At 47.7% G+C, this 15,828-nt stretch overlaps 1 protein-coding gene across 1 annotated transcript; it reads left to right on the top strand.

Annotated features, from left to right (window-relative positions):
* The first annotated feature begins 8,988 nt into the window (after window positions 1-8,988).
* On the top strand, window positions 8,989-14,929 carry LOC146010208 (deoxycytidine kinase 2). The gene is made up of 7 exons (XM_083151235.1): window positions 8,989-9,200; window positions 10,182-10,297; window positions 10,395-10,588; window positions 10,674-10,821; window positions 11,799-11,914; window positions 13,149-13,248; window positions 14,298-14,929. The coding sequence occupies exons 1-7, from the start codon at window positions 9,095-9,097 to the stop codon at window positions 14,322-14,324; spliced, it is 807 nt and encodes a 268-aa protein (XP_083007361.1). The 5' UTR covers window positions 8,989-9,094; the 3' UTR covers window positions 14,325-14,929.
* Window positions 14,930-15,828: the final 899 nt, after the last annotated feature.

The following is a 15,828-nucleotide window of genomic DNA, read 5'->3' as shown; positions in this document are numbered from 1 at the left end:
CACTTTTTTTTGTCCCGAATTTCGACACAGTTGACTTGGACACTGAATCGTGGCACCGCAACCCCTCGCATGGTTCGCTGCGCTCGCCATGCTTCGGGCACACTATTTTATTCTCCCTCTATACCCTAGTGGATGGTAGGGCATGAAATACTACCTTATGACCGTCAACCTTCCTCACGTTTACCTAAATCTTGTGTCGACCTAACCCATGTTGACCTTCAGTCATGTCGACCTAGTAGTGTCGACCTGATGCTTGCGGACCTAGTGACCGTATCCCCTGAGGCATTACCGTTAGGGTATACATGTCATTTAGGTTTTTAGTAATGAATACCCCTTTAACACTGCTGCAGTAACCCAGGGCAGCGAGGAGCAGAATGGCGGTAACCCGGGGATACGAAGCCGGGCTGCTCGATGTGGATACATCGGGACCTTTCCCATCCCCCATGGAAACTATGGCCGTCGGCAGTTCAGGGGGGATCGCAGCAGGGGTCAAAGATTCCTGCTGCAGTCCCTCCTACATACATTCGAGGGATACTTAATATTTGCGGCCAACCCCCGAAAACGGGTGTTTTCCTGGATTTAGCTGCAAATATTGATAAATGCGGCCCTTGGACACTACATGGAGCGGGTGACATGGCAGTGTAAATGGGTGACGCGGGGGAATAAAGTGCGACATCTCCACCTCTGATTGGCCTGGTGAGAAACACAGCGCGGATGGCCATTGCTGGGTGATACCATCGCCCATGGCCTTGGACCTACAGATTATCCTTGGGTCATGGACATACCACTAGGTCTACCGCTAATGGTCAACAGTGGGTGGGTCGACACTTTTAAATGGCCGACATACTCAAGGCCGATGTTGACAGAATGTCGACACAAGTAAAGGTCAACATAGACATAGTCGACACTGAAAATGTCGACACACAGTTTTTCATGTTTTGGCGGGGTTTAGATCTTGTTCATTCTTTACCATCCAAGTGGGCACAGAGTGAGATTAGAATATTGCATGGCAAACGGATGCGGTACAATTATACGGTGTCCATGGCAACATGGTGTCCAGTCATTGGCTGCTTAGCGAGGGGCTTAACGCTGCCCAGCCAAACGCCCGGCGCCCCACCCACCGCCGAATCCCCTTGGAACCATGTGAGGAGATGTGCACAAGAACACATCTAGCCCTTTTACATACGAGCGCTATGACGAGGACGGGGCGTGTGGCTGACTTCCTGTGAGGACAGCCATAAAAGGCTCGGCGTTCACCTGCTCTGTACCTCTGTCTTCCCTTCCTCCCCGCTCAAACGGCCCGGCAGGTGTGATTGACAGGCATGGGGCGTTTCTGGGTGGGCACCAGGTGTTTCATGGGCGTGGCCACAGAAACAATAGTCGCGCCCATGGAAACGCTGGTCGGTCTCCAGCCACCAGTGTTCACCTGGTTGCTGACTCTGGATGTACGCAGCCCAGCGAGCAGGTCTGAATCAGACCCAGAGTACGCTGTTATAAAGGGGGTTCATTCTGGCACTTGTTGTGGGTACATGCATTAGTGGTTGCCATGGGGACAGGCACTGCGCCGGCAGATATACCAATTAGTGACCTCAAGGGTACAGGGAGGGGTGTGGATCGTATTGTCGACCCAACTTAGGTCGACATTCATTAGGTCGACATCGTTGGGTCGACAAGCAACTAGGTTGACAGGGTTCTAGGTCGACATGAGTGAAGGTCGTCAGGTGTCTAGGTTGATATGGGACAAGGTCGACATGGGTTTAGGTCGACAAATGCATTAGGTCAGCATGGGTTAGGTCGACAGGTCGCGAGGTTGACATGGGTTTTTTCACTTTTTTTTTTACCCGAATGTCGACACAGTCGACATGGACACAGTTGGAAATCAACCGCAGCCCCTCTAATTGCTCGCGATGCTTGGGGCACGATGCCTCGCTGCGCTCGGAACACTATATTATCCTCCCACCACGCCCTAGTGGATGATAGGGCATGAAATACCGCCTGTCGGCACATGTCAGCTCAAAAAAAAACCTGTGAAAACAAACATGTCGACCTCGTGACCTGTCGACCTAACCCATGTCGACCTAACGCATTTGTCAACCTAAAACCATGTCGACATTGTCCCATGTCGACCTAGACACCTGTTGACCTTCATCCATGTCAACCTAGAACCCTGTTGACCCAACGGTGTCGACCTAATGACTGTCGACCTAAGTCGGGTCGATAACCGTATCCCGATGTGAACTAGGGCACTTCTAGTGGGAGCGTAAACTGAACAAAGGCTGTGGAGAGTAGTGTCTTTCTAGAAGTATTGGGCTCCACAAAATATCGCAATAGGGGCCACAAAATTCTGGATACCCTGATTTTTCCATCAGTTGCTGCACATTGAATGCTCTGCCTGAAGACGGTCACTCTTACCTCTAGCGTTGCTGGTGGCAGCCATGCTGGTCAGCTCTGTAGCTATCATATAATTGACTGTAGACATTGGTATAAAACCATAGATGGGGTCAAACCATTGTCCAGAATCTGTGCATAATTTTCTAGGATGCAATAGGGAAATAATAGACAGAACCTTATTGGTTGCTGTGGGCAACATCCTCTCTTCTCATTTTTAGTAGCGTTAGTAAATTGACTTGCTCATTTTGGTTTACATACAAGCACTACACTAATTGGGGATCCATGTTGACAGTTGTCGACATTGTCACCGCAAAAAAAAAACACACCCTATGTCGGCCTTTTCCATGTCGATCTGTTTCTTGTGTCGATCTTTTGACCATGCAAAAAGGAAGTGGTGAAACAGAAAGAGTCTCAGCGCTGATGGTCAGCAAAGTGGGAATAAACGACAAGTGGTGACCCCTCACCACAAGAAATAACAGAATATTGGAAAATGTGTATAAAGCACATTCAATTTGAAGTATTCCCTCCTGCGAGCCACTAATATTATAAAGCGGAAAGGGACGTTCCTTCCTTACTCGGGACGGTCCTCTTCTCCGCTATATGGGATAGTGTAATAGTTGTCCAAAAACGTCTCACACCTTCCCTTCACCGAAATTCTTTTTATAAGAAAAAAGGTACCATACATCCCTTATAGGGAATGGCGTCTCCTCTTCTCCGAAAATGTAAATCTCTTATAACACATCCAGGGTACCAGTACACTCCTTTCCTCCAGACAACTCCAGCGGGTCTCAGAGGTATATATGGAGACACAATGGAACCGCATATGGTGTAACACAGTTTTTATTTACAGAAACAACATATGGGTAAAAACAGGGTAGGGAGATATAGCACATACATGAAGTTTAAAAAATGATCTGCCACATAGGAGTAAAAATCAGAGCAATTACCAGAGCCGGTGGAGAACTAGATGGACTAAGTTCTCATAAAGCGCTTATGGGAATAAGGTCCCGGAAACCATTCCCCAGAAAGCTCCAGACAGCGATCCCCGGCAAAAGCTCCTAGCTCCTGTGGATGTCTGCAGTGGTCCAACGCGTTTCGACCGTTACTTACGGTCTTTTTCAAGGATAAATTACCCCATTGCAGACAAATATTTAAAGAACTAAGATCCAATCAAATTTGGGCGTTGTATCGCGCCCCCTATGACGCTGTATTGCGTCTCACTAAGCTACCGCGCCCCACTTCCGGCAGCGAGGACATTACGTGAATGCCCCGCTTCCGGTTTAGCAGATGCGGCGGAAGCCAGCGACGTTCCCCACAATGTCCTTCCGAACAGGGCCAGGCGCTATACCACGCCTCCTGTGACGCTACGGTGCGGCAGATCATTTTTTAAACTTCATGTATGTGCTATATCTCCCTACCCTGTTTTTACCCATATGTTGTTTCTGTAAATAAAAACTGTGTTACACCATATGCGGTTCCATTGTGTCTCCATATATACCTCTGAGACCCGCTGGAGTTGTCTGGAGGAAAGGAGTGTACTGGTACCCTGGATGTGTTATAAGAGATTTACATTTTCGGAGAAGAGGAGACGCCATTCCCTATAAGGGATGTATGGTACCTTTTTTCTTATAAAAAGAATTTCGGTGAAGGGAAGGTGTGAGACGTTTTTGGACAACTATTACACTATCCCATATAGCGGAGAAGAGGACCGTCCCGAGTAAGGAAGGAACGTCCCTTTCCGCTTTATAATATTAGTGGCTCGCAGGAGGGAATACTTCAAATTGAATGTGCTTTATACACATTTTCCAATATTCTGATCTTTTGACCATGTCCAACTTTTTGTCTGTGTCGACCTATCTACCTAGACACTTTCCACTTTCGTTATACGGTCGTATTGTCGACCCGACTTAGGTTGACACCGTTGGGTCGACAGGCAACAGGGTCGACAGGGTTCTCATGTCGACCTAGACACCTGTCGACCTTCACCCATATTGACCTAGAACCCTGTCGACCTAGTTGCCTGTCGACTCAACGGTGTCGACCACTTTCGACCTAAGTTGGGTCGACAATACGATCCACACCCTTCACATTATACCACACATTGCCTCAGTGTAGTGCTGCCAGTATACATTATGGGCCCATTTAGACCTGATCACACAGCTGCAACTTTTTGCAGCCCTGTGATCACTTAAGCTCCGCCCTGCCAGAGTGAGATCCCGCCCTCTGTGCGCGGCTGTGAGTGGCTTCGCAGACATTTAAAGAGGGTGAAATCCATTAGAAATCTACTCACCATTACCTGAGTGCAGTGCAGTCGAGACTTACCCGGCGCTGCGATGGCTGTGGAGAGATCAGCGTCCCTCCCTCCCAATGACCGGACTTACCTGCGTTTTTTCAGGGGCACTCCCTGATATAGCTGGAGCTCCGCCCCATAAACACGGGACGGTTGTCTATCTGACAGCACGCGGCCTTCCATCACAGGCCATCGATGAGCTTGATACATCTGGCCCTGAATCAGGCCCTATTTCCAGAAGGGGAGGGATCATCCAGCTGATACCTGGACCATCCTTTCACTTTGGGCCTTATTCGAGTTCACTCTTTCAGACAAAATCCTTCTTAGATGGACAAAACCATGTGCACTGCAGGGGGGCAGATGTAACTTGTGCAGATCTAATTAGATTTGGGTGGGGTTTTACTTCAAAGTGAGAACTATATTGCAGTGTTAAAATAAAGCAGCCAGTATTCACCCTGCAAAGAATCACCAAAAAATCACCAAATCTATTTCTATCTGCACATGTTACATCTGCCCCCCTGCAGTGCACATGGTTTTGTCCATCTAAGAAGGATTTTGTCAGAAAGAGTGAACTCGAATAAGGCCCTTTGAGTGGAGATTTGAGTGGAGATTTTCCTCATGTAAGCACCCGCTCCCATTCTGAGACAGTCCTGATCTCTGCGCTCAAAGCCTCACTCAGCCATCGTCACAGAGGCTGTAATCAAGGAGACGCCTGCTCTCTGACAGGGCTGGTCGCACTGATAAGCCCAGCTGGGCCTGTGGGCGCGAGACAGGAGAGCGGGAGATGGGTCATACCAGTGTGGGGTTCTGCTGAGAGGGATCAGCACTGACCGGTCCCATATAGAACCCTAGGGGTCAAGAACCGATGTCACCATCGATGTTAACCCCTGAGTTGTCTGACCCTAGGGATAACCATTATCTATGTCTCCAGTTGAATAGCACAAATCACTGTGATACACGCCATCTTCAGATTGTTCTTACTAAATAAAGTCACACACACTCCCTTGCAAAATGGCCGTCTTAGTGGTCCCAAGGCTGCGGGAAAGGGATTAGGATGATCCCTTTCCTGTGTTAAAGGCAGGCTTGCCTACCCTCCCGGAATTGCCGGGAGGCTCCCGAAAATCGTGTGCCCCCCCCCCCCGGGAAGGTCGGCAATCCTCCCGCTTTTGCCTGGCAGCCCCCGCACCCCCCTTCCTTACCGCGCTAATTACCGTTTTTTCACGGGTCCACGGCAAGGGGCGGGACTAAAATGATGCAAATCGCGCCATTCCGTGTCATTTTAGCCCGCCCCCTACTGGCGTACCCGTGAATCGCGGCTTTTGACTGGATTGGGGGCGGGGCATTCAGTCATCAGCCCCGTCCCCACCCCTGACCTGAAGATCCGGCTGTCCTCTCCGGGCTTCTCCCGGAGAGGCTATCCGAAAAGTCGTCAAGTATGGTTAAAGGTTTCTTTTCAGAATGTCCTGCGGTGCAGGGCAGTCAGTCAGCGGGGTCCGTGCGGTGTCTGGGAACTAAGTAGTTGTATTTGCTCTCAGCCAATCAGTGTCCGGCCAGTCTTTTCAAACTGTTTTCAAATTTAGCAGCGCTGTCCCCCCGCCACCCGGCAGATAGTGCTACTTAGTTTACAGCCGCCGCAGAGACCCCGCTGCCTGGCCGCCGCCCCAACCCCGCTGCTGCACATAGTTGTGTGACAGCGGTGCTTCACCGCTGGCATACACCTACCTATCTGATTTGACCCGATTTCTTGGCCGGATCCGTCTGGATCTGGCGAAATCGACCCAAATCGGACAAGTGTATGGGGGCCTTTAGTCCCCATGAAGGATAATGGAGCCTGTGATGTGTATGGGTCATACGGTCAGTGGTGCAAGTAGAATTTTTTTCTTGGTGGTACTAATAGCCTCCACCAAAAATGGGCGTGGCCATGTGTCATGAGGGGGCGTGGTCACACAAAGCTAGAGGAGTGACTAAATGACAATAGTGGCTTGGCATCAGGAGACAAGGAATGAGAAACAGGGAATGTCAGGGGGTGGGTTGGCTCTTGCTTGGGGGAGTGACGGGCAGCTTGTGCTTACAATTGTGGAGCCTGCTCTTCACGCTGTTGGCGCCGCTGATGCCTGTTGGTGTGACAGGCTAAATCAACAGTAGCCGATAGCTGCAGACAGCACCACTCATAACGCTTGGTGGGTGGGCTGCGGATGCATTATATTTAAACTTAAAATAAAAATAGAATTGACAGTGGGTCAGGGGGTAAGTGGTACTGCGTACCTGCAACATATTTCTTACAGGTACTCCGTACCACCCCGTACCACCTTACTTGCAACACTGCATACGGTCAAGTCAATGAAGGTCGACATACCTTCAGTCGACAGGGCTAAGGTCCACACTTGAAATAGGCTGACATGGCTAAGGTCAACACAAGCATTGTGTCGACAATGGGGAGGTCAAAAGGTTGATATCAGTTGTTCACTTTTTTTTGTCACGAATGTCGACCTTCCAATCCTAGCCACGTCGATCTATTTCAGGTGTTGACCCAATGTATGTCATCCTTTATAGGTTGAACCTAGTGACTGTATCCTGGCTATGACCATGCCCTGTAACGTTAGCCTATGTTGGGACGTGACGCTGATATCGCCTTTATTAACCGCTCTCGCGTAATAGCTCAAATAACGTGAAATGGCCTTTATGCAGTTTTAAGTCTGCTCGAAGCAAATGCTTCGAAAGCTAGTCTGCTACCTTGTGATTGCCTCTGTGTTTGTACATGTCTGAGAAAGAGATGTATTTTCACTCACTGCCATAAGATGGCAGTGTTTCAGAGACACACAAATGGACATTAGACATATATATATAGATCTTACACAGGTCTTCAACCTGTGGCCCTCCAGATGTTGTGGAACTACATTTCCCAGCATGCCCTGATAGTTTTGGCATGCTCTTATAGGAAAAAATGTGGCAATGCATGCTGGAACATGTAGTTTCACAACATCTGGAGGGCCATAGCATACCCTCCAACTGTACCGAATTTGCCGGTACAGTACCGTTTTTTAACAGTCTGTACCGGCAAATTATAATTGTACCGAATGTACCTCTTTTCCCCGCAGCGGTCAGTTACTACTCACTCCTAATCAAAATCCTCCAGCGACCCTGATTGGAGGCTCTGTCTGAGTTGCCTGGTAGTGCTGCGCCGGCTCTCCCCTCTCCCCCGTTCCCAAGAGTGCATTGCGGGTCCGGTCCCGTGCGTCATGACGTCACGGACCGGCACCCTGCTCATGGGAAAGGACATTGTAACTGTGGACAGTGGACACGCTTTTGCGCTACATGAGGGCTAGGATGCGGTGGCCAGCCCCGGCGGCAGGCGCATGAGAAGGGGGATGATTATCTTTGCCAATCGGAGCAAGTCAGTGCAGCAAGTAGGTGGCTCAGGCTGCAGTTAAATAAAATGTATTATCCCCTCACTTGCCCAGTCTTCATCGTGTGACCTACTGCCAGGCCTGCAGCTCATGTCACATGGTGGCTTGGTGGGCTGCTGGCATATTAAATAAGTATATTTAATGTACTTATTTATTAAATAAGTATATTAAATATACTTATTTAATATGCCAGCAGCCCACCAAGCAATCATGTGACATGAGCTGCATGATACGTGCAGTAGTTGGTGCAGAGTACACATTCGGAAAGGGGACGTGGTTACACCCCTTTTTGCCCATGACCACGCCCTTTGTTTATGGCCACGCCCCCTTCCTGAATGTGTACCGATTTCTTATCTTCAAATGTTGGAGGGTATGCCATAGGTTGAAGACCCATGGATGTTACATTGAATTAAATGAACTGTTATGCAGCTGCACGCTCCTTTGAAGCACATAATGAACACCCAGATGTCAGCAAAATGGCGCTGCGGATCCCTTGTGGCACCATATAAAGGATATAACTGCCGCAGTGGAAACTTCACAGCACAGCAGAACCTTTTTTTTTTGGAAGCCATTTAATAAAAGCTAATATAGATGTAATTACTACTACAGTGCACCAGTGTCAGATGTGTATAACTGCAGGGATCATGACCGCAGCACAGCTGCTAATAGCACGTTGCAGAGCGCAGTCAGCAGCAGCTGGGAAACCTGTGAGCAGAAATAATGGCGCAAAAAAACGCGCCAGTTTTTCAATTTAAATCGACATAAGTACAAGAGAATTTTCCCGCGCGCTCAGCAGCAGCTGGAGGAGGAGGAGGCGGGGACCCATTCCCTCAAACGCCATTGGCTGGAGTGTCTGGGAGTGCGGGAGCGCCCTGTGAGCTGATTGGTCGCTGGTCCGGCACCCGGTAGAACGAGTGTGTCAGTGTGTGACTGTCAGTCAGTTTTTGTAGCAGCCGCAGCAGCAGCGCAATCAGAGTCAGAGACGACAACACTGCGATTTGCCGCTATGGAGGACGACTCTCAGTCTCCGCCGAAGAGGATGTGCTACAGCCCCGTGTTCGACGACAGCTTTGAGAAGAGGTCCAAGAAGCTGTCCATAGAGGGGAACATCGGTGAGTGTCGGGGCCATAGTAGTCTGTCCTACTCATGTGCGTGCATTGCGGATATGTTTAGTATTGTGCATGTGCCCCTTTGCGGTGTGCACTGTGCACTTATCATTGTAACGCCGGCACCTGGCGCTGCAATATATTCAGGCGTTATAAAGCTAAATTAAAAGTCCCGCTCCTTCCCTGCCCTGTGATAGGCTGCCGCGTCCTGGTCTAGTGTCCTGCATTGTACAGCTTTATAGCGGGCGGCGCCACCTGCTGGCGAGCGGCGATATAGCAGCCTGCAGGCGTTCACTGTTGTCACTGTATAAATCGAATATTGTAGTGGTATCAGATTAATGACTATACTCCCCCTGTACTTGGGCAGTGGTGGGCATGCTGTGTGTATAATAGATGGAGTCTTGCATGGTATAATGCTCATCACATATAAAAGTGGATTTTGCTCCAGTATAGTTCTTATATATGTAATGATGTATAAGGCAAGCTGCAGTCTCTACATAAGGCTATGGAAAGTTGCTATGTACCAACAGCTTACTGCAGAATATTGGCCAGAAATCTGCAAAGTGTGCCAAACTCTGATCAGGCCTGGGTGCAACCTGCAGGGACACCAGTTCTCACCACCGTTGTCCTTACCAGTTCATTTTAATACAATTTACATAAAAAAATAAACACGCCGTGATACAGTGGTTCTCAAACTCTGTCCCCAGGACCCCACACAGTTCCCGATTTCCAGGTCACCCAGCAGGTGCGTTCATTACTCACTGACACATTTTAAAAGATCCACAGGTGGAGCTAATTCTATCCCTTGTGGTTCTGTGAGGAGACCTGGAAAACATGCACTGTGTAGGGTCCTTAGGACCGAGTTTAAGATCCTGTGTACTAGAATATAGGACTTTGTCATTTGAGGTAACCTTTATGGGTGTTTTTTTTGTGGCCGGTTGGTAGAGTATGTTTTGCATTTATTTGATCTCATTACGTCTTATGCAGCTGCCGGGAAGTCAACTTTTGTTCGGCTTTTGGAAAAAGCCAGTAATGAATGGGAGGTTGTCCCCGAACCTATCGCAAAATGGTGTAATGTCCAGACCACGGAAGATGAACATGAGGTAAATATTGTCTAGATTATTTTAAAAATGAAATTTAGCGTTTTCTATTGAATCAACCATGTCACATTATGAAACGCTTCTATTTTGTTTTCTGCAGGAACTGTCCACCTCGCAGAAGAGCGGGGGGAACCTCCTCCAGATGCTCTACGACAACCCTAAAAGATGGGCGTACACCTTCCAGACTTACGCTTGCTTGAGCCGTGTCAAGGCGCAGCTGAAGCCCGCCTCTCCGAAGCTAAGGGAAGCGGAACACCCCGTGCAGTTCTTCGAGCGATCTGTTTACAGCGACAGGTAGTGATGGATATTAATGTCTAGCGTCAGGCATCTCCCTCCCAAAGCCCCACCCCCTAAACGCCATCTTCTCCTCGTTGCCCAGATACGTGTTTGCCTCAAGCTTGTTTGAATCGGAGAGCATCAACGAAACGGAGTGGGCTATATACCAGGACTGGCATACCTGGCTCCTGAACCAATTTGAGAGCGATATAGAGCTGGATGGCATTATTTATCTCCGGGCAACACCAGAGGTAAGCGTGCCGGGTACCTGCGGACCTATCAATATAGCCCATACATGTATGTAGATGAGCAGTCCAGCAGCATTATGTAGGGAGGACAGAAGACTGAGGGCCCTGCTCCTACATGTGTGCAGGCTGTATTGGGGATATGGATGCACATAATGGAGGGAGACTGCGGGGTAAGTATAGAGGGGGCACCGAGAATAAATATGAGCTAGTTGTGTTCCCTGTGGTTCCTCTTCCCTTCCTGGTGTGTCACTCCTCTGATGTGAGGCTTCTAGCACAGTGTGGTCTGTATTTCAGCACTGATATGCAGACCACACTGTGCTAGAGGCGCCACAGCAGAGAGCGATGCCTCAGGCAGGAAGAGGAACTACACACATTTTTAAAGATGCAGGGAGTTAGAATGGGCACTACCATAGGGTACACTAGAAGGTTCTTTGAAAGTTAAATTGAACGAGGGAGGGTGTTGTATTCATTTGGCCAATGCCAGGTACCCGCGGATGTTGGCGGGGATCTGATAATGTGTATGTGGCTTAACGGACCAATTTTTAGGGCTATCCCTGCTTGAGCACAGATGGTATAATCGAACGGATTCGGTTACTCATTAAGTCAGCTGGGCCTAAGCATGAATATCCTTAAAACCTGCCCTGTTAGGTGCCGTGAAGATCCTGTTTTGTAACTTCAGCATTAGACTGAAGCTTTTTGCCATTATCCGATAAGTTCTATGAAGTAAAATCCTTACTACGGTCATAATCTAAAAATTGGGTTGTAGGGAAAGCAGTGATGTCAGCAATATGTTCAGCCTCTCCTCCTCGGCGGGAAGCCAGGAGGTACAGAGGGCGCTACCCTGGGTACACGCATCTGCCAACCTCAAATGAGTCCTATAACCGCTGCATTATATTTCAGCACATAACATTAATACTGTATTATTTGGGAAGGACTACAGAGGATCAATTACAATTTCCGGTTTCCTTTCTCTAATCTAGAAATGCATGGGGAGGTTACATTCTCGCGGTCGAGAAGAGGAACAAGGAATTGAACTGGAGTACCTAGAAAGCTTGCATTACAAACACGAGCAATGGCTGTACGACAGGACGACCAAGTACGTAATATGCGCGCAGTTGTATCGTACGTATGTGCACGCAAAGCCGAACGTATGGTGTTTTCCAGAGAGATTCCATTAATGGTCCAGACTATGATTTTAGCATGGGTGTTTTTATCCTTAATCCAATGGAAGTATATGCGGTGGTGGTGTAGGAGCTGGACCAAAAACATTTAGTGTAGTGCCAGAGCTATTCCTGAAAACCTGATTCGACAAGTGTCCTCCCAGGCCCTCTTTAAGCTGGTTGCATAGAGAGGGGCCGTAGTCTGCGCACCGATGTAGTGAGATGCTATCTTGCTGGGGTTTACAGTGCCAAACAAAGGGAACACAGACGCACTGTTCCAGCATTACTAGTTAGTATTGTAACACATTGTGCACTAAAGCGGTTTTCCGCATAATCTTGGTCAGGGTTCTGGGCTTGCTCAAGTCACCACGATCAGGTAACCTCACCCGGTATGTCCCTAACATTGTAAGGATTCAAGTCTGGGCAGGACACTATAGACCAGTCCGGCCACACCACCAACGCATCACACAAGTGGAGCAAGTGATGTGTTAGGCTTGGGTCACACACTGCTTTTCTAGGTGTGTGCAGATCCTGATCTCAGAACGGTGTCTAACTGGTGGTCACATGTTTTGGGCGCCAAAACGTGAGACAACTGATAAGATTCCAAATTGAGATCCGGGTTAGTCTGGATGTGCACATCCCTTGTTTTAGCAGGGTGCAGTCGAACCGGACCTGTTTAGCAGGATACACCTATTTGGGTTCGCACATTGCGTTTCAGCTGCATCCTGCTAAAACGTGATGTGATACGCCTGTCATTAAGGGCACAGTAGCTGGGATTGCGCTACATCCACACTGTGTACACACATGTGTTGTACTTGTCCCATCGTCCTGTCAACCTGCTGAACCGGTGGCTGCAGTTAGGCAGGGGATATGCAGACGGCCACATAGAACACATGGTCAGGCTCTTCTCATGTGTAAAGAGTCCCCAATGAACGGGACGCTGTGTGTGTGTCTCTAACCAAAGTGTTGGGTAAGAGCAGTCTGAATGACCCCAGTATCTCATGCTGAGTACACACTTGGCTGGACGATTATTGGTGAGCTGTACACACTTGCTAACCGGCTGCTCCGATCTGTCTGTCCAGACGTCACAAACTAGGTTTCTGCTTAATGTGAATGTACTTATGTTTTATCAATTAATTCATTTTAATGTATTTTCACCCCCCGTAATAGACTGGATTTTGAATCCCTTAAACAAACTCCAATTCTGGTTCTGGATGTAAATGAAGACTTCAAACATGACCAGATCAGGCAGGAGGCACTGATTGACAAGGTAAGCGTGCGTGAATTATAGGGGCATGTGCTCGGGGGTAGGTGGCGTAGTGATTGGAATAATGTGTTATGTTGTTGCACTGGAATGTGAATGTATAGCTTTTGAGCTGTGTGCAGGGCTATAATGTTACATGCTGTTTGAGGAATACTTGGGTAGTGATGCATAAGCAGGTGCAACGTGTATAAAGAACCAGTGGGATCCCATATGGGGTTGGGAGAGCACCTAGTGGCCGGCGGTTGTTACTGCAATAGTAAAAATATACTGGGGAGTTGCTGAATTTTAGCTTGCTCCATGATTGCAGCACACACACAAGGGCCTCCCCTGCATTTTCTCATCTCCTGATTGGATAAATGCCTACACTGGTGGTCCAAAAATGAGTCCTCAAGGTACAATAACCGTTCACGTGTACAGATATCCATGCGTTAAGCGCAGGTGACATTAATTAGTAAATCATGTTTGATTTAACCATCTGTGATTAAACATGGATATTCTTAGAGCCTGAACTGTTAGTGCGGTATTCCATCCTGGCCGCTATGTCCGCCGGGGAAAGAACGGCCATCACCCTATCCAGTGCTGCCGTTTTCGACAGCATTGAAGGCAGTTTCCAACAAAACCGATCTGACTTTAAAAAAAGTCTTATCTATTTTGTCGGCAACTGCCGCGGATTGTCGACTGTGTTTCGACAATCCTCAGACTTTCCGACACCCGTCTGTCTGTACTTTGGATACCAACAGTCTGGTTGCAGTTGAGAGAAGCAAAGACAGGCCAGGGTTCCGACTGTCGGGATTGTCAGGCAGTTGGAATCCCGGGCTTAGTGGGTAATTCTGGTTGGCTCTCTAAGCAGCAAAAAAAATCATGTACATTTCTGGCGCATTGCAAATTGATGTTTTGCGACCCTCCTCTCCTCACATGACTGCCTGTATAATAGGTGGGTGTCTTAGCACTGCTTGGCCTTTATATCACTGTTCACATTTACTTGTCATTATGCCGAGATTCTAAAAGTGATGTTTCAATACTTTTGTATTTTTTTCCCTCTTGCATTGCATCAGGTGAAGGACTTTCTCATGTCGCTGTAGCCGCTGGCTGACCGAGAACTCTTATTTCCTATGTAAAACACTCCACCAATGGACTTGCTGCAAGATCAAACCCAATTCTACTCCCTGTATAAACTTCCAGTATATGTTTTATAATGGTCGTGTGTGAGTGTCTGTGCACAGATCTATACACTCCCTATGCAGCACTGCACTAAAAGTGCCATCAGTGCTGTTTTCATTGTTTATACTAATCTTTTATTTATAGCTGACTTGAAGTGATTTTAGCTTTGTATATATTTGCGATGATTTTACGCCTTTTTTTTTTTTGTTTTTTTTTTGCAACACACAAAGAAAACTTTATATTTTTATGAACTGACTGTTTCTAGGCTAATTGTGAAACAAATGTATTATCCACGTGAGTGATCACAGTATGCTGCTTCCCACTGCGGTGGATTACAGCTGCCACTCTCTACCTCCTATATGGGCCGGATCACAGCACCAACGTGTGTGGTTCCATGTGCTCCTGTCACAGTATTCACATACCGGATCTCCGCATTCTGCTGTAGTATGTAATACTCTTATCTTCCAAGAAGGTGGGGAAATGCTGGTGCTTACCTTTATGTGAAATAAAAACCTACCCAACAGAATGTTACACATCATTCTTTTAGTACATGCAAACGCGGATATGTTGTGCACAACTGATAGGTTAGAGGGGTGGCCAGGCAATAAGATTGGATTTGGGACAGCTGTGGAAGTGGCACCCTCTAGGAATATTTGCCCTTATTCTGGTTCACTTGCAAAAACATGTGCAGATGTAACATGTGCAGGGAGAATTAGATTTGGGTGAGTTATTTTGCTTCTGTGCAGGGAAAATACTGACTGCTTTATTTTTACACTGCAATATAGATCTCACTTTGATGTAAAACCCCACCCAAATCTAATTCTCTCTCTGCACATGTCACATCTGCCCCACCTGCAGTGCACATGGTTTTGTCCAGTAAAGAAGAAAATGTGCTTTGCGAATTGGTCTGAATAATTCTACCCCCCTCCACCATGTAATCGTTAGTGAGCAGCCCACAATAGTTCCCAGAGTGTGTGGAACATGGTTACAGTCAGGGCTATTTTTCAGCAGGAACTGAGGCCCTTATTCTAGTTCACTCTTTCTGACAAAATATTTCTTAGATGGACAAAACCATGTGCACGGCAGGTGTAAAACCCCACCCAAATCTAATTATCTCTGCACAAGTATCACCTGCAGTGCACATGGTTTTGTCCATCTAAGAAATATTTTGTCAGAGTGAACTAGAATAAGGGCCTCAGTTCCTGCTGAAAATAGCCCTGGTTACAGTATATTAAATCTACAGTGTCTAGGTCTACAATCATATAGTTGACTGGGTCCAAAGGTCAACATAATTATTATTTTTTTGTTGTCTGACATGGACACATCTAAGTGTACCGCATTCCCTGGCATGGCTCTTTATGCTTCACGCTCGGCACACCATTTTCTCTTTCGTCCAGTGACACGGCTTCTCCTTGGGGTGTAGGA

Source organism: Crinia signifera, chromosome 6 (assembly GCF_055691185.1).
Source record: "Crinia signifera chromosome 6, ASM5569118v1, whole genome shotgun sequence".
NCBI classification, from domain to species: domain Eukaryota; kingdom Metazoa; phylum Chordata; class Amphibia; order Anura; family Myobatrachidae; genus Crinia; species Crinia signifera.
This window is presented reverse-complemented; position numbering and strand designations above follow the sequence as displayed.

What these genes read in the sequence shown, in the direction of transcription:
- LOC146010208 (XM_083151235.1), top strand. Translation starts at nt 9,095, where the DNA reads ATGGAGGACGACTCTCAGTCTCCGCCGAAGAGGATGTGCTACAGCCCC. An exon ending in GTCCATAGAGGGGAACATCG is followed by an intron (nt 9,201 to 10,181) that starts GTGAGTGTCGGG and finishes CGTCTTATGCAG; the next exon opens with CTGCCGGGAAGTCAACTTTT. An exon ending in CCACGGAAGATGAACATGAG is followed by an intron (nt 10,298 to 10,394) that starts GTAAATATTGTC and finishes TGTTTTCTGCAG; the next exon opens with GAACTGTCCACCTCGCAGAA.